At 40.4% G+C, this 23,015-nt stretch overlaps 1 protein-coding gene across 1 annotated transcript in view; it reads left to right on the forward strand.

Annotated features, from left to right (window-relative positions):
• The window catches only part of PHF21B (PHD finger protein 21B), a 140,280-nt gene extending 118,231 nt beyond the window's left edge, over positions 1-22,049 (forward strand). The window contains exons 9-15 of the mRNA XM_040435193.1: positions 3,816-3,892; positions 5,783-5,834; positions 10,971-10,993; positions 12,327-12,485; positions 13,169-13,241; positions 13,565-13,668; positions 21,773-22,049. Of these exons, the coding sequence (XP_040291127.1) occupies positions 3,816-3,892; positions 5,783-5,834; positions 10,971-10,993; positions 12,327-12,485; positions 13,169-13,241; positions 13,565-13,668; positions 21,773-22,000 (716 nt within the window). The 3' untranslated portion in view covers positions 22,001-22,049. The remainder of the gene's footprint in view (positions 1-3,815; positions 3,893-5,782; positions 5,835-10,970; positions 10,994-12,326; positions 12,486-13,168; positions 13,242-13,564; positions 13,669-21,772) is intronic.
• The last annotated feature ends 966 nt before the right edge of the window (positions 22,050-23,015 follow it).

Genomic DNA, 23,015 nt, shown 5'->3' on the forward strand with positions numbered 1-23,015 from the left:
CATGGTATATCAAAGCCATCAGAGAAAAGTCATTTAGGATGCAGCAGATACCTGTAAATGGCTAATGTCATTACCCATCTGCTGCTGACAGAGTGAGAGAAGCGTAGATCATTACCTGGGGAGCCATTAATGACAACTTTACCCACTTTCAATTAACATTACTGTTCAAACCAAAAGGAAAACACAGAAAAAAAAACTGAAATGTGTTAATCTGCAGTAAATGGCATTAAGGCAAGGTATATTCCTTCCTCGGCATCTGCAAACTGACATCTGCCTTCCAACAGCAATAAAAATGATCCACCATTTCCATTAATAGCTCTTTACCGCTATGTTCTTCTCCTAATACCCAGCCACTTGTATATACGGCTGATACAGTACATCCCACAGTACCTCTCACTTATACCCCTGGCTCAGCCGTGATGCACTCTTTACCATGTTTTATTAGCATAATGCATACACTTATATCAATCCCTTTCTGCATTCGTTACAGATTTGATGCATTTGCTCATTTAGAATGTTTTGCTGATGGTTGAACTTTTTCGATTTACCGTATACTACATCATGTAGCCTGATCCCGCTATTTACATGTAGGCACAGGCATTGCTATAAGGGGTGCATAAGTAACAGCTGCAAAAGAAGGCACCAGCATTGTAAACCGCTTATGATAGCTGTACCTGGGGGGGTGGGGGGCTGTTAAAGATTAAAGAGAGCTTCCTCTTACGCCTCTACATATGAGTTTTATTAAGGCCTCATACACACAACCGTATTTGATTTGCAATCGGCAAATCGCGAATCTGCAAAATGCGGATACCATCTGTGTGCTGTCTGCGTTTTTTTGCCGACCCATTGACTTCAATGTGTGCGTGATCCTCATTTGAGGACCAGAATACGTAGGGCATGTAATTTGCTGAATGGACTTGTTTTACATGCATTGGATGGTAGCTACCTTACTTCAGTAAAGAATCGGTTGCCCTCAGCTTCCTAAATTCACCAGTATGGATTACGTCCTCACCTACATGGACTTCGACTTTAAGATATTGTACATTTTGGTCTCCAAAATGGCTAGTAAAGTACACATTTACCCTAACGTATGAACCATGTCCATGCTATAAATATGTTGTCTATATAACGTAAATATAGTTGGATGTATTTTATGTATGGATTATCCACTGTGTAAATCATATCATCTTCAAAGCCAGCCAAAAACAGGTTAGTAAAAGTGGGGGCACTGTGGTCCCCATCACATGTACCTGACTTTGGCAGGACCACCTTGACTTGAAGGAATTATGTTCTAGGACGAAAAGTAACATTTAACAGACATGTTATACAAAATCGGAGGCAATGTCTAACTGCCTGGACACCTGCATGAGATGGGACATGGATGTACAAGCTCTCAATGGCCACACTTGCCAGTCTGTAGCCTTCCTGCCAGGGAAATTCTGTCAAGATTTCCAAAAATGGGAGGTATTTCCGAACCTCTATTTGTAAAAATTGGCACATAGTTATAGATGATCCAACACTTTTAGAAGTTGCCGATCAACAACCACTCATAGTTTTCTGGTGCATCTTAACAATTTGTTATATTCTAGTGAGGGGATGGTATGAGGAGACACAGGTAGATGGGAAAAAAACTGGTTGAAGGGAATTTTACCAAGGGGCAATTACTGATGAGGGCATTGCTATTTTTGTGAGAGGCTACATCGGACAATGCTGGAATTTGAATTTTGGAGGGTATGAATTGATAATTACAGATGTAATTACATGTAAGACACAATATTTGGTATACTCAATAACATATTATATAGAAAAAAACATAAGACCGATTAGGCAAACTTACATTCAATGCAGATGGAGGGCGTAGACATAGGGACTCCTAATCAAGGCAACGGAATTAATTATGAAAACTGGGGAGCTAGGACCGCTAGGCCTTAGGCCTCATGCACACGGCCGTTGTTTTGGTCCGCATCCGAGCTGCAGTTTTGGCGGCTCGGATGCGGACGCATTCACTTCAATGGTGCCGCAAAAGATGCGGACAGCACTCCGTGTGCTGTCCGCATCCGTTGCTCCGTTCCATGGCCCCGCACAAAAATTAGAACATGACCTATTCTTGTCCGCGCTTTGCGGACAAGAATAGGCAGTTATATTAAAGGCTGTCCGTTACGCAAATTGCGGAACGTGCACGGACGCCATCCGTGTTTTGCAGATCTGCGATTTGCGGACAGCAAAAAACACCACGGTCGTGTGCATGTAGCCTTAATGATAGGAGTGACTTATATGCAATAAAGAGAAGATTTTACCATATGGTGAGTGCCGTGCTTCCTTCATTTACTAGTTGGTATTTTAACTATAGACTTTTCTAAATACATTTAGTCACTCCAGTCATCCCTCAGGAGGAGCTTTCTCCTTTCTTATGCACCTTGTTGCCACCCGCCAGATAATGCACTGTATATGTGCTGCTAACAGGAGTGGGGGGAGGGAAGTAACAACAGCTCTGTGCACATTTCTTGTCCAGGCCAGATGTGACAACTTAATTGAATATCTTTACTACATATTATACTCTAATAGCATAGTAGGTGGTAATAAAGTCCTGATTGTGGTCCATATTCTCGCCATGTTTGCCCCCTTCCACAACATGATGACCTAGCACCAGTCTTTCCACCCTCTGTAGGATAAGGATTTTTTTTTCTTGTAAGCTCTTTATTCAGAGGATCTTGAGTAGCAGAACGTGAAGAAAGCTGGACATACAGATAAAAAGGAATGATATGGATGCTATTATATGCTCTATATGGTCTACTACATGTTATTTCCTAGGTGCCTCATGGAAGCAGAACACAGTGCAGACACCACAGCACAAGGAATTCCTACCGACAGGGCCCACTGCCGTCATACATTCAGGGCCCACTGGACTTTATTATTCTTGTAGCTTATGCAGTAATGTACCGTGCTTATGGAGTCCCTTCCTGGGAATGCTTACAACCCTCTTGGGACTGCCCACTTATGGTTGGGGATTACATAAGCCCCACCCAATTTGGTCAGGGACAGCGCAAATTTGATGGGACAGTCTCTGAAAGGTAGGGACAATCATTGCAAATTCAGGAATGTTGCCAACTTTGGTGTACATGTGATGGCCATGTCTAATAGAGGAGGTTGTTATTTTTTGGTCCTTAAGACGGGGAATGTAATGGTGATAGAGCAGTGAATAAGGCCTGACATGGACTGCCTGCGGTCCTGTAATACAGACACATAGGGACTCCTTATGGTGCCATGCAGGTTGCATCTAAACAGCTTTGCATCTGCATGAGGACCAAGGTCCACTGTGACCCTTGGGCATGTTTACCTATAACGCACAGAACTTGCAGGAACTGTCTCTACTACATCCTGGAACAATGCATACAAGGCTTTACAGACTTTATTTTTTTATTTTTTAATTTTGCTTGCAGATTTTATAGTCAACTCTGCTTTATCTGTTTTTTTTGTTGTTGTTTTTTTACATGTGTTTTTTTACTTTTTCATTTCTCTTGTAGATTTTTATAGTCAACTCTGCGTTATCTGTTTTTTTTTCTTTTTTTTTTAAAAGTGTTTTTTTACTTTTTCATTTTGCTTGTGGATTTTATAGTCAACTCTGCTTTATTTATGTTTTTTTGTTTTTTTTAAGGGGCATGCATTCTCGTTCAAACCTGACCTTATTCTTTGCATTCCACTTCACTTCAACTTTGTTTTCCTTCAAAGCACTGCATTTAATAAAGAGGTGTAACATCTATCCCTGCCCTTGACATATGGGGAATACTAATGTAAATGTGTTTCCACGGTTACAGAGATCCAAAGCAAACGTCATGAGAGAAAAAGGAGAAGTACGGCCAATCCGGCTTACAGTAGCCTCCTGGAACCCGAGGTATGACCGACCTCCACTCGTAATAATAAAAACTTTATGCCTTGCAGAAGTCCCAGTTTACATAAGTCAGGGACGAATAAAGGAAATTCATTCAGTACGATCGTCCAGCAATTTTCATCATGTATGATAGAATGGGGAGGGGGAAGGGAATACGGGAACCAGAATGAATTGTATGATCAACTCATGCATATTCAGAGCCCCAAGCAAGAGGGAATGGAGTGTGGGGGGGGGGGGGGGGGGGGGGTTGTGGTACAGACTTTTGACATTTGGAAAATAAATTGGCAAATGAACAGAAGCCAATGTAATTGCTTTGTGTTTTGTGACAGTCAGCTATGATGTATAATGTTCAGCGTAGTTTATATTCCATACCAGAAGGATTACCGCACACAGCAATTTTACCCCCTAAAACGCTGAATAATCAGATTGAACATTTCTATCAGAAGGGATTGAGGATAAAAACTTGTGTGCGCGAAAAAACATAAAATCAGTGATGAGTAAGCAGAGAGAAGTGCTGAGCTGACAGCAAGCAAGGGGCCTGGAGACATTACTGAGGACACAGAGATTATTTCATTATGTTTGGTAGATATAAGCTGAGTTCTGAGGCGCCTCTACCAACAGTCCAATATCGTCTTTCAAAGGGGTTGCACTTTTGTTTGAAAAGAACCCCATTGAAATCTCATTGTGTTCAGCCATATTTTGACTATTGAGAACATGCTTTATTTTTTGTACTGATCACTGTGAATGGATTTATGGATCACAGACTTAAAGGGAATGTGTCATCAGGAAATGACCTATTGATTACCGGTAAATCTAGTTTTCATTATAAACATTTTTTTTTTGTATTTTATGTGTTTTTTTTTTTTTTATGTTTTCCATATCCCTATCTAGTTAAAAATTTCCTAAAATCCTGTCGTTTTAGCACCGGGCACTAAGCTTAAAATATGTCAAGACTTCCTGTTCTTTGAGTGCAGCCATATGAGCCATAGACACAATGGACAGGAAAAGACTCACTGGGGGAGATTTATAAAAACTGGTGTAAACGAAAACTGGCTAAAGCTACTTTCACACTTGCGGCAGAGTGATCCGGCAAAAAGTTCCGTCGCCAGAACTGGCTGCCAGATCCGGCAAAACGTATGCCAACTGATGGCATTAGTAAGACTGATCAGGATCCTGATCAGTCTTAAAAATGCCTGATCAGTCAGAAAAATGCATTGAAATGCCAGATCCGTCTTTCCACTGTCATCCGGCAAAACGGATCCGGCATTTATTTTTTTCACCTTTTTTTTCAGTTCTTTTCCGGCATTGAGCCCTTTTGACGGACTTTTATGGGAGAGTTTTCTAGACATGGTCTGTGACCTGTGCAGAGGTCAGGAGGGGGTAGGTAAGCTGTCATATCACTCATTATGACTGGTGGACCTTGTGTTATCTCTACAGAGATTATATCTGTCATTGTAATTCTGCCTATGATGATAAAGTGATGGCTACTGATAAGTTATCTCTAGATTATATATTTAAAAATATAAATATAAATAGGGACATGGGAAATCAAAAACAAAAATCATTAAAAAAATAAAAAAATTTACTTAAAAATGTAATTTAAACAATAGGTGACTTTCTGATGACACTTTCCTTTTAACACTCTGACAAGTGAAAAAATACTTCATCCTTATGCTTCACTTTTTTAAAGGCCCAAGCTGGGACTAGATTGGGAAACATGAAGAAAGGGTTTGCTTGACTATAGTTGAATTTTTTTAACCTATTTTTTGCCTTGCTGAGATTTTCCTTTACAATGTGCATTGAACAACCAACATATTTGTGAACATTAGTTATTGAGTGAAATGCCAGATGTCGAAGTCTTTGTGTCTCATGGCGTTCTTATTGTGTCTTCAGAGGAAACGCCTTGCTTCAAACTATATGAGTAACCCGTTCTTATCAGGGAAAGGTAAGTTGCCAACTCTGCCACCTGCTGTATATGTCCAGTTAAAAGCAGTACAGTGATCCCTCAAGATACAATGGCCTCAGGATACAATATTTTCAACATACAATGGTCTGCTCTGCCCCACCGTAAGTTGAAACCAGACTCAACATACAATGTCTCAAACTCAGATCCAACCAATCAAGACCACTTCTCTGGTAAAATAGCTGCATTAGTTGCTAGTTAGCAGCTATTCCTGACTGTTATGTGTAAGGACTTGTTTTATCTGTCTTAGTTATCTGCTTATTTTTCTTAAATCTTCATTTTCTCCTATCTTGGATGACATTTTGGGGCCTTGGAACCGATTACTCAACCTACAATGGTTTCAACATACAATGGTCGTCCTGGAACCAATTAATATTGTAACTTGAGGGACCACTGTATACAGTTGGCGCTGCCATAGTTCCAGCTTTTGCTTTGTTGCAGGCCGTTAATTATTATAATCTATGTATCCACTTTATGCCCTATCCCTAACAGTTAGTTATACATGAGATAATGTACCACCCTTGCAGAGTTTCAGGTCCCCCTAAAGCATGAGGCTGTACACAACTCCAAGTTAACATCCAATATTCTTAGTATTTACAATAATGGGCAAATTATTCCTCATGATGCATGCCTCAGTTGCTGCAGAACCTCTTTTGGAAAACATGATCCTTATAATTCATTGATTAATATGAATTTCAATAGTTTTACAAGAGCTGTGTTGTTTTCTACAGTATCAGTCACATTCCATCTGAAACAGTGCCAGCCACAGAGTCCTCATAAAGGCTGGAACTTTACAAAATATAAAAATATTACAAACAGTATCATAATCACAAGAATAATCTTTCAGAAGCTTCCATAAAGTGCACAAATAGGAGTCTATTCACATGACTGCATTTTTTGTCTGTGTGCTCTCCTTGTCAGCAATCAGACCAGCAGTGCTATTTACAACACTGTGTCAGGTCCATACCAAAACACTAAAGCATGCCCTATCTTGGACTATGTTTCCTTCAACATGAATCTGGAATCTCCAGTGGTCGCCATGTCCATTTCCTACATGAAGATAGGGACCTCACTGCCACACTAAAATCTGACTGCAGCAGCCACAACCCAGAAAGTTTTCAATGCGGACATTTGAAGAAGCCCTAAGAATACATGTAGTGTCCAAATAACTCCACATCATATGTTTCCCAATTATTAATTGTCCTTCAGATAGTAATGAATCGAGAAGGCCACATGGCATTTGGACATTTTGTCTTCCCTGTAAAATGGCCCAAACAGTACATCATTATTTCCCTTGTGTCCCTCCAAAACAGCACCAGGCATAATACCTCTTTATAAAGTGCTAGCCACATATTTTCACTAAAAGAGCAAGCCACATAGGAATCCATAAACCAAAAGAGTGTCTCTTAATAGAGTCAACCACATACGGCCCATAAAGCAAACAAAGGGGAGCCCACAATCAGTGCTGGTTTGATACTCTAGTTAACAGTTGCTCACATGTAACCTCCTCTTTATGGTAGATGCTATTTGGTGTCAGATGCTTTCTGCAGCAAGAGATATATGACATCTATGTAGTGTCCCTCAATTTTGTCTAGTTAGACTGTTCTGACATCAGAATAGAATGATAATACAAATATAATTACAATTACAAATTACATAAACAGTAATGCAAACAATACACACGTTAATATTAAGACCTAGATTTCATGCTGTCTTGTGCCATGTGATGACCAGTGCATATCATAGTCACAATGATACATTTTTGAGCATGTTCTTCTCTGGATGACCCAGCATGTTCATGCATTACACAGACTGCCCATTGATATGAATGATAACTGTAATTCTTCATGTCTCCTGTGGTGGTGCTGCTGGAGAAATGAACTGTTGCTGATGCTGAGTTCCCCCACAGATTACAGCTGATCACTCGGGGGGCAGCTTATCATCAGAGGGAGGTTTGTAGCTAAAAGGGATTCTTTTTAAAGTGAATCCTCTGAAGGAAGCAACCATCTTGATGAATATTCATGATTCTTGGACCTCAAAAGGGTCAGGGCATGCCCTTAAGAATGTGTACAATGTTTTTTTTTGTGTTTTTTTTTTTTGCTGAAATATGGATTACCACTTTTTTGTGCCCAGTGCTATTCTCTAAGGCCTTGAAGATCCTCCATCATCTCTATATTTGGATGACAGATCTCATCACTATTTTTCTAGTGAACATAAAACAGTCTATTGGGTTTTATTAACTGATGTCCCGGAGTTATTAGGAGCCTCATCTTAGGGATGATAGCTATGATTAATGTACCTCAAGCTATTCCGTGAGCAAATTGATTAGTTGCTAATAAGAAAATAGGATATTTTCAGGTAATTCATTTTACCGGTTGAATGTCATGGAAAGTCAACACCTTGCGTGATCAGAACGTTGACCTTGTACAGTCATGTACAGTATACCTCAGTGCAGCATACTCATTAGTGTACAATATGCAAAAATTACTGTTTTGCAAAAAGAAGTTCTGCTGTATGCATATGGGTTCAGACAGCATAGACTTTGAGGTTACTGACACTAAGGGAATGTCAATGAGATCCACAATCTTTAATGATAATTGGGCAAAAGATCAATTATGAGTGGTAATGATATCATTCATCAGTGGCGAAACTGAGTTTGAACTATCTTCCACCCATCTTGCATGTAAGTTTATCATTCTGTCTATAGGTTTAACCGGAAATGTAAACAAATGAATCAATATTAGGTGACCTATGTTGTTATAATGGGTCCGTCAGGTGGCTTAGATATTAGATACTTGCAAACAGATCCTGTTGTCAGTCTAACGTTTTTAGGGACTAGCAGACCCTCATCAGGAGATGGAGGGGAGGTTGAATTCAGAAAAGTTGTTGTTTTGCCAGAATAGTAGCAGTAGCCAGTAAGCTCCCTTGGTTGTAAAGAGTTGACATAACTGTTCTACAGGGCGAACAGACATGTAGGAGTGGGCAACATTTATGACCTACCAACAGCTGAACAACTATAGAGTCAAGCATTTTTTTTTATAGCTTAACCCTTGTAGATATACTGGATATATCATTTTCACTGTAGAACTGCTTTGGTTTCTTTTCACTCAAAAAATAGTACACCCTTAAAGGGCAATTTACACTTCAAAGGGCAACTTTTTTGTTCATTACCTATGTCTGCTTATTAACTAAAAGTCATGAGATGAAGTCATATCTACAAAGGCCTCATGCACATGACCGCATTACAGATCCACGTTGTAACGCTCCGTCATATCGTGCCCATAGCCTGCTATGGATACTTACACAATTTTATATGATCCAATGTATTTAATATCACTGAGGTATCCTTCCTTTAAAGTATCCCACCCAGGGGAGAAAAGGATGCCCTATGGAGGCACCATCTAGCACTTCAAGGAGTAATATGGCTCTGTGGGGACTTTGTGTGCTATTATACAAGGTTCTAAAGCTACAGTCACACTGAATTCTGAATAGTTCCAATGACTTTTATTAGAATCCTATGGTATTCGGATCATCAGAGAGCAACTTGAAAAAATTAAATTACTCAGGTGTGGACATATGGCAACTGTTGACAAATATATATTGCTTCCAACCACCTTCTTGCACCGAGCATCACATGGCACAAGTAGCTGCTTACTATATTAACAGCTAGGGTTATTTAGTAAAGAAAATTGTACTTGTTGCTCATGGTCCCTAGTACTAGGCGCGAATATTCTAATCACGAATTTTAATTGCGAATATCGCCATTTCGAGAATTTGCGAAGTTTTAGAATATAGTGCTATATATTCGTATTCGGAAATATTCTAGATTTTTTTTTCATCTGAACCCATGATCCCTCCCTGTTTCTTGCTTGTGGGCCAATGAGAAGGCTGCAATGTCTTTGTCTGAGCTTAGCAACATCCCTAGCAACCAATAGGAAAGTTGCCCACCCCTTACTATATAAGAGCCTCCCCAGCAGCCCTTGTATGCAGTATTTTGCAGTTATGAGAGAGAGCAGTGTCATTGCTGTGCTCTGTGCTTTGCTGTGTCATTAAATTAGATAGTCAGTCAGTTAGTTAGTTAGTCAGTTAGTTAGCTCACATATATAATACAGATAGTTAGTGGAAGATAGTCAGTGTAGGTTAGTGATATTGTGTAGCTGATAGGTTCTGCTGTCCATACATACATACAGACATAGTGCTGTGATGTCACAAGTTCACAACAATACTTAGTACACCAATCAGTAATATGTAGTCAGACCTGCTAAAATGTGAAGTTGCCAATTCGCAATCGCGAATATATTGGAGCACTCTATCTGCATATAAAGCTATTGTAATGTTCGGCCGTGCCAACCATTTTCTCCAGTCTCAGGAAACTTCTAGCAGCTTGAAAAATGTAGCAAAAGTGACCCACTCCTGTATTGCTCGCACAATACGCGCATATTACATTGCCGATTATCGCAATCAAGAAAATAATGGCGAATTCGTGAATTGCCAAAATATTCACTAAATATTGCGAATTCTAATATTGCCCCTGTCGCTCATCACTAATGGTCACATTTATATTCAAGTTGTGACTATAGCAACCAGTGACATTTGAGCTGCGCCCATAGTTTGTTTGAAGCTGTGCCAATAGCAACTGGTCCCAATCGGAATGTGCTCATAGCAACCAGTCTCATTGAAGTTATATCCATAGCAACCAGACACATTCAATATATGCCCATAGCAACTAATGATGATTTTTTTAAGCTGCCTAAATAGATTCAATTTCTAGGGAAGGTTCCAAGATGCCAAAACTAAATCCTGAACATTGTGGGCAAAGCTGCATTACTTCATAATTTGGGTCTTTTACACCTTGATACTGTATGTGCCCTGCCTTAGCCATTGATCACACTTCCTCAAAACATAATACTCTACATCCTTCATTAATCCTCCATCATGACCACTGCATTTTAGTGTCCATAGTACAAATGATCAAAGTGGCATGGACAGTAAAAGGACTAACCCCACAATAACTAATGCTTATAATATATGCTTGTATCTGTACTACCCCTCTGATTTATTGCATTTGTCTTGTGAATTTTGACCACTAACCTATTTCTGCCCTTCTTTATGTGCTAGCGATAACGGATTCCTATTGGAAGGTATGTTGGTTTTTTCATCATTACATTAAACCATTATGCAAAATATAAGGATTTAGGAATGTAACTCAATGGAGAAAATAGCCATATTGTTATGATGGTTTATTTCAAGTCCTAAGTGTAAAGCTGCCCACAGACATTAGAAAACTGGAGTCAGGAGAGTGATTCCCATTTTGGATAATCCATGGAGAATAGAAATAGTCAGCTCTAGGTGGATATCATCTTAGCCCCTAGCCCTCCGAGAATATGTCCTCTACTTTCCTTTGCACTAATCCAGATTGCAAAAAATGTGTGATCGTGTTGCACAAAAAATGTGCTAGAATGCAGTTTATGGCAAAGCCATCTCCAAAAAGTGTCCGACCATCCACATCCTCCGAACCAAAAATCCTTGCAAGGATCAGTACTTCTCCTTACTAAGGCTTGAGGTAGCATTCTGTGCCTTGGGGTTAGCCTGACCAAGCATCCCACCAAGGATCGACAAATGGCTGGCACTGGCTGCCCCAGATAGATGGGCTGTGCTTTGGAGAGTGGGGTGAAAATCCTGATGACTACACATTGCACCAAAGAACATATCTCATAATGGAACCTCATTCCAGAGTCAATCTTTTCATTCTAAGATTCAAATTTCACAGAATCTTTGATTTGTGTCAATGTGGTTTCTTTTCTACATATTATCAGTTTATATTGTTTATATTATCTGTTTTGTGTAGCATTATCTGGCATTAACACAACAGCTAATGTTTTAAACTCATCAGCATTTCACACCCAAATGGGAAAAAATACCTTTCATTATCATGGATTGGACATGATGGAGTCTTATAAATTATTTATCATTTTGTCTTAGGTCATATAGGATCGGGCTATGGTCATCAAGACATCCCAACCAATTTATCTTGGGGAAAATGATCACTTGTGGGGGGGGGGGGGGGGGGGGGTTATATATAGAGAGGAGAGTCCTTGACAAAAATAATGGACTTTTATCTCTGGGATTGGGATTGCCCGATGCTCCTTATTTACCATAACAGCCTTGTCATCCCTGGTAGAAGGTTGTATTTGTAGATAGAGGAGCCTTGTATGGGTTTACATTAGTTGCTCCTTTGGCCCATACACACATTGAACTGAAATATCGTGGGTAATTAATTTTTGTTCCCACCTTTTTGGACCTAAACATAAATGCCAAGGTGATTTGAGCGCTATTGTTTATGGAAGATTATTGAGTTACTGAGATGACCAGTCTCCATCTAATGTCAATACCTTATGAAAGCCAATATGAATATTTTACAAATTTTACTAATTTACAGGTCAACATTAAAATGAATTTGTTTTTCTCCCTTAGAATGAGATCATTCATGATGGACACTGCTCAGCATGCAAACGGGGCAGTAATTTACAGCTGTGTGGAATGTGCCCAAGAGCTTACCATTCAGACTGCTTAGATTCACCAGTGAAAGTAGCACCCAAAGGAGTCTGGATGTGTCCAAAGTGCCAACAGAAGGTGAGGAGAACTTAATATAAGTAACCGTGAAAATTGTAATCTAGACTAGCTGAATTTTTCTTTTTTCCTGGCTAGAAGATCTCAAGTCATCCAGTTTTCAACAACTGCTCTATGCACCATAAAATGGCCAAAAAGTATCCAACAGAAACTGCTCAAAGATGAGATTATTGGAAACCCTCTCTAAATGGAGAAGGCAAGCAACACTGCTTGACCTTTGTAAGCCTAAGGTCCACACAATGATCAAAGACCAGTACTCCCACCCCTCTTCAATGAAGCTTAGAAATGCACTTTCTGCCCTGAGATCTGGCTGGCTGGCACAGAAGCTTCCAAACAGGGCTTAGCAACTGGTTTTCTCCCCAGAAAGAGGGAGCCAGGGGTTGAAGGGTGGTAAGGACCTGAAGGTCATCACCACTTAAATAATCAGTGGATCATAGGCATGTGTAACAAAACACATTTTCCAACCAATTTTGTTCCATCAGCATACCACATTTTACCATTTCTGTAGTGACTTGGACCCCATGTTAGGCCTGCATAGCCATGTAACCACCCCCTGCATGTTCTAAGCCACTATTGTTCCTTAAAAGATCAAAATTTTTATTTTTATAAATTTTATTTTTAATACAATCAAAAAATCAAATTATCTATCCTGGACCCTGTATTTGATTTATTTTATTATCTTATAGGTATTAAAAAAGGAAACCGTGCCATGGAGTGGGGCCCTCGCCATCGTTCAGTCTTACGTCACACATAAATCTGGTGGGGACCTTTCTGTTATTTCTAATTTTAAAAATGAGGCTTATGTGGTAAAATGGAGCATTAACCAGCTATTGAAAAACCACATCTCACATCATGCCTAGACAGTATCAAGGCATGCTAAGAGTTGTAGTTTAGTAAGACTTGGGGGACCACAGTTTGGAAAAAGTTTTCTTTTGTATGGTTAGTGTGGTCCATACTGTCCTAGAGGAGCATACAAATCCATACCCAATAAATTCACTAACCCACTACATATATATATATATATATATATATATATATATATATATTTGATATCCAGCTAACTCTCATTTCTTGTTTTACAGTGAAAGAGGAAGAGAAAAGGAAATTATTGAAGAAAGGCAATGAATTGAAAAATGAACAGAGACAGCTTGAAGACCAAGAACGACAGCTGAACAATGCTATAAAGGTCAGAATTCATTGTCTTCATCTGCAGAAATATGAAATGGTTAGATAGGACCATGTTCTAGTTAATATCATGATTAGGCAAATATTTAGTTTAGAGTTAGTGGATGGGCTCCTCATTTTGACCATCATCTCTTTCCGAAGGACCTAGCACATCCTTCTGTTTCAGGGACAGCCCACTGATTTCATAAGGTACAAGTAATGCTTCATTTCCCCTGTAGTAGTATTGCAGTTATTCCCTAATTCGGTGTCCATGTGATCATTGTCTCTTTGGGGTGGAGATGAAATTTAGGGTGAGAGTTTGTATACAACTGTTCCATAAGTTTGGGATACCCGTATAAAGGTTCCTCACCCATGGTGTTATATAAACTAAACTACATATAAATAAGTGCTATTTTCTGATCCTATTGTAAAATTTTAAGTTAAATTGGTTGGTGAGGATTAGAAAAACATGGCAGCCTTCTTCCAAAAACAGTTTGCATGCAAATAGTTGTATCATTATATATATATATCATTATATATATACAGTTGTGTTCAAAATAATAGCAGTCAGACATCACTAACGTGATCAATCACTGTTTTTGGTAGAAATGATATTTCTACATGGCAAATAATTTACTAGCAGGTGTAGTAGAGTAATAGAAACCCAACAGACCCAACAGTCATGGCATGCATGCTGCTGATTATCTGTAATTAAATCACTTGTTGAAAGGGGCATGTTCAAAATAATAGCAGTGTGGAGTTCAATGAGTGAGGTCATTTATTCTTTGAAAAACAGGTGACAATTATTGCCCTTATTTAAGGAAGGAAGGCAGCAAATGTTGCACGTGCTGGTTACAGTGCATTTCTCTCTGAAATTCTGAGGAAAATGGGTCGTTCCAGACATTGTTCAGAAGAACAGCGTACCTTGATTAAAAAGTTGATTGGAGAGGGGAAAATATATAAAGAAGTGCAGAAAATGATATGCTTCTCAGCTAAAATAATCGCAAATGCTTTAAAATGGCAACCAAAACCTGAAAGACGTGGAAGAAAGGGAAAAACTACCATTCGAATGGATAAAAGAATAGCCAAAATGGCAAGGACCCAACAATCAGCTCCAGGAAGATCAAAGAAGGTATAAAGTTACCTGTGACTACTGTTACAATTAGAAGACGCCTATGTGAGGCCAAGCTATCTCAAGAAGCCCCCGCAAAGTCCCACTGTTGAAAAAAAGTGTGCTGAAGAGGTTACAGTTTGCCAAAGAGCACAATGACTGGCCTAAAGAGACATCTTGTGGACTAATGAAAGTAAGATTGTTCTTTTTGGGTCTAGTGGCCGAAGATAGTTTGTCAGATGACCCCCAAACACTGAATTCAGCCACAGTACACTGTGAAGACAGTGAAGCATGGTGGTGCAAGCATCATGATATGGGGATGTTTCTCATACTAAGGTGTTGGGCCTATTTATCACATAACAGGGATCATGGATCAGTTTGAATACATCAGAATACTTGAAGAGGTCATGCTGCCTTATGCTGAAGAGGAAATGCCCTTGAAATGGGTGTTCCAACAAGACAGCGACCCCAAACACACCAGTAAACGTGCAACATCTTGGTTCCAGACCAACAAGATTGACATTATGGAGTGGCCAGCCCAATCCCCGGATCTTAATCTAATAGAAAACTTGTGGGGTGACGGCAAAACCAAGAAATAGAGAAGAACTGTGGAATGTAGTCCAATCATCCTGGGCTGGAATACCTGTTCACAGGGGCCAGAAGTTGGTTGACTCCATGCAACACAGATGTACAGCAGTTCTCAGAAACAGTGGTTATACAACTAAATATTAGTTAAAGGGAACCTGTCATCAACTTTATGCTGCCCATACTAACAGAAGAATAAAGTAGAGACAGGCGAGTTGATTTCAGTGGTCTGTCATTTATAAGTTAAAAGTAAGTGGTTGCCGAGAACCAACATCACAATCATTGCAGACTGGGCCTGGAAAAGAGTCATGGCCACCTGAGAGTCATGGTTATTCATGAATTCCTGCTCTCTCTGCCCACCTGCTGATAACTGACAGGCTTCTACCTAGTTTTCTCCCCCCCTCTCTAGGAGAGAACTGCCAACCATCAGCAGGTGGGCAGGAGATTATGAATAACCATGACTCTTCTCAGGTAGATTTGACTCTTTTCAAAGCCTGGGCTGCAATGATTATGATGCTGGTTCTCAGCAACCACTTACTTTTAGCTCATGAGTGACACACCGCTGACATCAGCATTTCTGTCACTACTTTATACTACCGTTAGTTTGGGCAGCATAAAGTTGATGACAGGTTCCCTTTAAGTGATTCAAAGGAAAGCAAAATTTTCAAACATTTTTCAGTTTATATAGTTAATGTTTGAGTTTGTAAAGAAAAACACAAACTGCTATTTTTTTAAACAGTCTAATATTCACTTTTTTTCAATTTTTTTAGAGGAACAACACAAATTTGATATATTTTTCTTCATGTTTTGATTTGGAATAGAATGTGTAGTGTTCCCAATGCATTTGTGTGTTTGGAAATAAAAGCTATTAGAAGGATTTTGAGCTTTATTCACTTTTTAAACACACTGCTATTATTTTGAACACAACTGTATATACATATATATATATATATATATATATATATATACAGTGTATATATATATATATATATATATATATATATATAAAGCTGAGTGTATGTATGTGTGTGTGTGTGTGTGTGTGTGTATGTATGTCTGCTAAAGGAATCCGCACCGTCGCATTTACAATCACGAAATTTGGCGCACAGGTACATCAGGTGTCTGAGAAGGCTTCAGACCGGGTCTCAGCCTTCTAGATATTCCCAAAAAATGCATTAGCCAATAGAAGCCTGGTCACATGACCCTTATCAGCCAATAGAAGCTCGCCCTTAGTCTCCACATACACACAGTTTTAAACCAGATTGCCATACAACCGAGCCATTTTTCTTCACTGCTGTAGGTCAGCTTTAAAGGGGCAGGGCGCTGTGGATGACACTGTTAGGGGAGCGGAGTGCTGTGGAGGTCACAGTTCAGGGGCAGGTAGGGTGGCCATTCAGGCCACCCTCAAAATACGGACTTAAAAACTCTGCCCGGTCCGCTAAGCCATGCCCCCGGTCCGGTTAGGCCACACACCCTCCCGTTCTGCAGACGACGGGGATTGAAAAAATGAAGTTTAATATCAACTTCTGTCAGCTACAGTGGTGGGAGGGAGGGTGACTTTCTCTGCGATGGACGGAGGATAGGGAGTCTGAAAGCCGGACTGTCTGCCTTAGAACCACACCTCTGGCCACCCTAGGGGCAGGCTGCTGTGGGGGTCACAGTTAAGGGGACGGTCCGCTATGGAGGTCAGTGTTAAGGGGCAGATTTCTGTAGAGGCCACTGTTAAGGGGGCGGGGTGTTGTGGAAATCACTGTTAAGGAGACGGGTTACTGTGGAGGTCACTAATAAAGGGGCGGCTGCTGTGGAGGTCACTGTTAAAGGGGTGGGCCTCTGTGGAGGTCACTGTTAAGGAGGCAGGATGCTGTGGAGGTCACTGTTAAAGGGGCGGGCGCTGTGGCGGTCTCTGTTAAGGGGGCAGGGAGCAGTGGAGGTCACAGTTAAGGGGATGGTCCGCTATAGAGGTCACTGTTAAGGGGCGGAGTGCTGTAGAGGCCACTGGTAAGGGGGCGGGGTGTTGTGGAAGTCACATTTTAAGGGAACGGAGCTCTGTGGATATTATGGAAATCATTGTAAAGGAGACGGGGTACTGTGGAGGTCACAATACAGGGGCGGCTGCTGTGGAGGTCACTGTTAAAGGGGAGGGCACTGTGGATGTTACTGTTAAGGGGGCAGGCCGCTGTGGAGGTCACTGTTAAAGGGGCGGGCACTGTGGAGGTCCCTGTTAAGGGAGGAGGGGACTGTGGAGGCCACTATTAAAGGGGCAGCGGGGTACTGTGAGGTCACTGTTAAGGCAGCAGCAGGGTACTGTGAGGTCACTGTTAAGGGAGCTGGGTACAGTGGAGATCACTGTTAAGGGAGCGGGTACTGTGGCAGTCACTGTTAAAGGGGCAGTCGCTGTGGAGGTCTCTGTAAAGAGGGCCCGGGAATGGTGGAGGTCACAGTTAAGGGGACTATAACCTATGGTCAGTGTTAAGGGGGTGGGCCGCTGTGTAACTCACTGTTAAAGGGGTAGGCTGCTGTGAAGGTCAAAGTTAAGGGGGTGGGCTGCTGTGGAGGTTCCATTTTAAGGAGACGGGGCACTGTGGGGGGGGTCAGTGTTAAGGGGTGGGGGGCTGTGGAGGTCACTGTTAAGGGGGCAGGGTGCTGTAGATGTCACTGTTAGGGCTCGTTCACACGAACGTGTGAAGCCCGTGCTGTGGACCGCAAATTGCAGTCCACAATGCACGGGCACTGTCCATGGGGCAGCCGCATGGGGATCGTGGACCCATTCACTTGAATGGGTCCGCGATCCCTCCGTTCCGCAAAAAGATAGAGCATGTTCTATCTTTTTGTGGTGCGGAGGCACGGAACGGAACCCCAGGAAGCACTCCGTAGTGCTTCCGTAGTGTTCCATTCCGTGCTTCCGTTCCGCATCTCCAGATTTGCGGACCCATTCAACTGAATGGGTCCGCATCCGTGATGCGGAATGCACACGGAATGGTGCCTGTGTATTGCGGTTCCGCAAATGCGGTCCGCAATACGGCAACGGGCAGCATACGTTCGTGTGAACGAGCCCTTATAGTGCATACTGTCGATATCTTTTAACAACACGAACATTACATGAAATAGATCAAAGCTTGACAAAGGCTCCATTGAGATGAGCTGAAACGTTTCATTTGGTGTAATAAAAGGATCCACTGTTTTCTTTCAATTCCGGGGTGCTGCCTTGTCACTTACCTTTGCTATCGTTTGGGGATTCTTCATCCAGGATCGATACAAGGATTGAGCACCTGGCATTTAAAGTGTGCTGCTATTTCTTCATATTTTTATATGTATATATATATAATATATATTATATTTATGTATATATATATATATATATATTATATTTATGTAAATATGTACAGTACAGACCAAAAGTTTGGACACACCTTCTCATTCAAAGAGTTTTCTTTATTTTCATGACTATGAAGGCATCAAAACTATGAATTAACACATGTGGAATTATATACATAACAAACAAGTGTGAAACAACTGAAAATATGTCATATTCTAGGTTCTTCAAAGTAGCATTCTCTTGATGAGCTTCAAGAGGTAGTCCCCTGAAATGGTCTTCCAACAATCTTGAAGGAGTTCCCAGAGATGCTTAGCACTTTTTGGCCCTTTTGCCTTCACTCTGCGGTCCAGCTCACCCCAAACCATCTCGATTGGGTTCAGGTCCGGTGACTGTGGAAGCCAGGTCATCTGGCGCAGCACCCCATCACTCTCCTTCATGGTGAAATAGCCCTTACTTTCAAAGTTTTCCTAATTTTTCGGCTGACTGACTGACATTCATTTCTTAAAGTAATGATGGTCCCTAATTGGCTTGGATAGTGTTCCTAATTTATATGTACAGTGTTCCTAATAGGGGTAGATACTGTCCCTAATTAGCATGGGTGATATCCCTTATTGGTGTGGATCTTTTTCTTAATTTGAGTGGATAGTGACTAATAAGTGGACACCATCCATTCCAATTAGTGGAGTATCCACGCTAATTATAGTCACTATCCACGCCAGTTCTACTGAGCACTGAAGACCGCCTGTGTTTAACATACAGAGGTTTCCGGCCTGTCTCTTGTCCCTACCCCAGTCCCTGACTATGTATATGTGCCCTAGCTATTGCTGCCCATCACCATGGCTATCTTTAGTCACTTTAGCAACACTCACTTAGGCCTCTTTCACACAGGCGAGTTTTCCACGCGGGTGCAATGTGTGAGGTGAACGCATTGCACCCGCACTGAATCAGGACCCATTCATTTCTATGGGGCTGTGCACATGAGCGGTGATTTTCACGCATCACTTGTGCGTTGCGTGAAAATCGCAGCAAGCTCTAGTTTGTGCGTTTTTCACGCAACGCAGGCCCCATAGAAGTGAATGGGGCTGCGTGAAAATCGCAAGCATCCGCATGCAAGTACGGATGCGGTGCGATTTTCACGCACGGTTACTAGGAGATGATCGGGATGGAGACCCGATCTTTATTATTTTCCCTTATAACATGGTTATAAGGGAAAATAATAGCATTCTGAATACAGAATGCATAGTACAATGGGGCTGGAGGGGTTAAAAAAAATAAAAAATTATTTAACTCACCTTAATCCACTTGTTCGCGCAGCCGGCATCTCTTCTGTCTTGTTCTGTGAGGAATAGGACCTTTGATGACGTCACTACGTTCATTACATGGTCCGTCACATGATCTTTTACCATGGTGATGGATCATGTGACTGACCATGTGATGAGTGTAGTGACGTCATCAAAGGTCCTATTCCTCACAGAACAAGACAGAAGAGATGCCGGCTGCGCGAACAAGTGGATTAAGGTGAGTTAAATTTTTATTTTTTATTTTTAACCCCTCCAGCCCTATTGTATTATGAAAATAATACAATCTACCCAACCTTGAACCCAAACCTGAACTTCTGTGAAGAAGTTCGGGTCTGGGTACCACATTCAGTTTTTTATCACGCGCGTGCAAAACGCATTGCACCCGTGCGATAAAAACTGAACAACGGAACACAATCGCAGTCAAAACTGACTGCAATTGCGTACCTACTCACGCTGGTTTACCGCAACGCATCCGGACCTTATCCGGAAACGCTCGTGTGAAAGAGGCCTTAGAGCTTTGCTAAAAAGATAATATACTCTATTTTCTAGAACAAAGAAACATCTTTCCCTAATATAGGGTAAACATATTACAAAAATGTTTAACATCCCTGCCCCTACATGACATTAATCCCTTCAGGAATGCCACCATACATGTATAGGTGAAGTCCGTTCTTTAAAAATCGCGCTCCCCCTCTCTTGAGTGTAGCAGGCACCATAGCTGTCAGGTTTCTGCTGTTTTAAACTGTTCTCAATTGTGACCATGGCATCTGAGGTGGCTTTCCTCGAGGGCGCTGTGTCTGGAATGGTTTCCCTGTGCAGAGATCGGGGAAGGCATTTGTTGTTTCTATTAGACTGGATCTTGTAGAAGAGTTGCAGCCTAATAGAGCTGTAGATCATAGGCATCGCCATGTCCCAAAATGCCTATACTATTAAAATATAAATGTATTTATACTGTATGGTGAATGCTGTAAAGGAAAAAAAATAATAATAGCTCATTCCAAATTTATTCATAGCTTCACCTCCTAAAAAAATTAAATAACAAGTGATCAAAAAGTCACTCATAATGATAATAATATAAAAACTACAGATCGCCTAACAAAAAATGGCCCCTCACACAGCTCTATAGATGTAACTTTAAGAAAAGTTGCAGGGGTCAATATATACGGTGAAAAAAAATAATAATTTTTTAAAGTTTTTATTTTATTTTATTTCCAGTATTAAAACACAAGAAAAACTATATAAATGTAGTATTGCTTCAATCATACTGACCCAGGGAATGAAAGGAACAGGTCAGTTTTACCGCACAGGGAACGCGGGAAAAACAAAACACATAAAACTGTGGTGGAATTTTTTTTTCCAATTCCACCCTATTTTGATTTTTTTTTTACAGCTTCCCACTACATTGTATGCAATATTAACTGGTGCCATTAGAAATTAGAAGTAAAAAAGGCTGGGAGTAAAAAACAGAAAAGCAAAAATGCAAAATGGCTCGGTCCCGAAAGGATAAAAATAAACTGAAACCAGTTTAAAGTTTATTATGTAAAGTTAAAGCATACAGAGCCCATTGAGCACATGCTAAGGCAGCATAACTGAGGATATATAAGGTACGTAAAAAAAAATCACGGCTGAAAAATTCACCTACTGACAAGTAGATCTAGCCTGTGCTATTCTGGACTCTATGATACAGTGTAATATTTACTAGAACAAGGCCTATGGGACATTGCATGCTCATCCGTGGTTGTGTGTTATCCATTCATGCAAAGAGCTTGTTTTCAATATAACTATCACATTTTATTCTTTCCCTATGTGACAGAAATGCTTAGAGCTAAAGAATAGCTTGCTGGCCCAGCAGAGAGGAACTCAGTCATCTTTGGATCGTCTGAAAACTCTCATTAGACTGATTCAAAGCGAACAGATGCTTCAGGTCACCATGACGACAACCGCCACCGCTTCATTGCTGACGGTCCCCTGGATGAAACCCTCATCTGCAACCCCTACTATTCACAAAGGTGGCCTGCAGCAGTCTCAGAGTAACAATTGACATGGGCAGATGAGACTATAACTTTAAGTAAATTTCGCCAAGAAGGAGAAAAAAGGAGCAGTGTGTTTTTTTAAAATCTACAAGTACACAAGCAGCATTGACGTAACAACAACAACAAAAAAATCTCTCGCAAACAACCAACATGGTGGCAATAGCGATGAAAGCAACGTCTTCTGCGTCTCGTGCTAACACTTTTAATGCTTATGAGTTTGTTCACTTCATTTTTTACTTTGGCCTTAAAAAAATGCCGGATTCAAGCAAAAAAAAAAAAAAAAACTTTTGAGAAAGGGCCAAAGTAAGCAAGTACCACAGAGATGAGTGGTTGGTTCATGCTTAACGATTTCATTTATTCATCAAGAGGATTGACATATTGTAGAGTTAGTATATAACTGATTCATAACTCTATTTTGGGAGACATGAATAATTAAGAAAAAAAAATTCTATTATTTTTGGACTCTTTTTAGCCTTTTCAAATCAAATTTGCCACATATTCAGGTTTATTTTTCAATGGGGCTATTGAAAAGGGTTATGTTAGGAAATACTCAGAGCCTTCAAACAAATGCTGAACTTTTAAATTTTTAAATTTTTTCTTTATTTTTTTCCTCCCAGTATTAATACAGTTGAGGTCTGCAGCTATATTTAAAGAGAACTGTATAAACGAAACATTTCTATTGGGACATTGAAGTATTTTCATGCTTATGCTTGTGTATATGCGCGCTGAACTATTTATCAAAGTACGACTGTACAACTCCTTCATTTTTTGCAGGTTCTTTGTACTTATTTTGCTATTAATGTATTTTCTCATTGAACTTTTTTTTTTTCCTGAAAGGTTTAAAGATGACAAAGTGAGTAACTTTGGTCAGTTGATTTACAAAAAGAAAACATTTTTTTACAAGTATCTTTATTTCTATTTTATCTTCCTTTTTTTAATTTCGCCAGTACAGACAATATGCCAAAAAACTTTACCTTTTTGTACTGCATTTTTATTGTAAAATATATAATGTGAAAGGAACAA

The sequence above is a fragment of the Bufo bufo genome, chromosome 1 (assembly GCF_905171765.1).
Source record: "Bufo bufo chromosome 1, aBufBuf1.1, whole genome shotgun sequence".
Taxonomy (NCBI): Eukaryota; Metazoa; Chordata; class Amphibia; order Anura; family Bufonidae; genus Bufo; species Bufo bufo.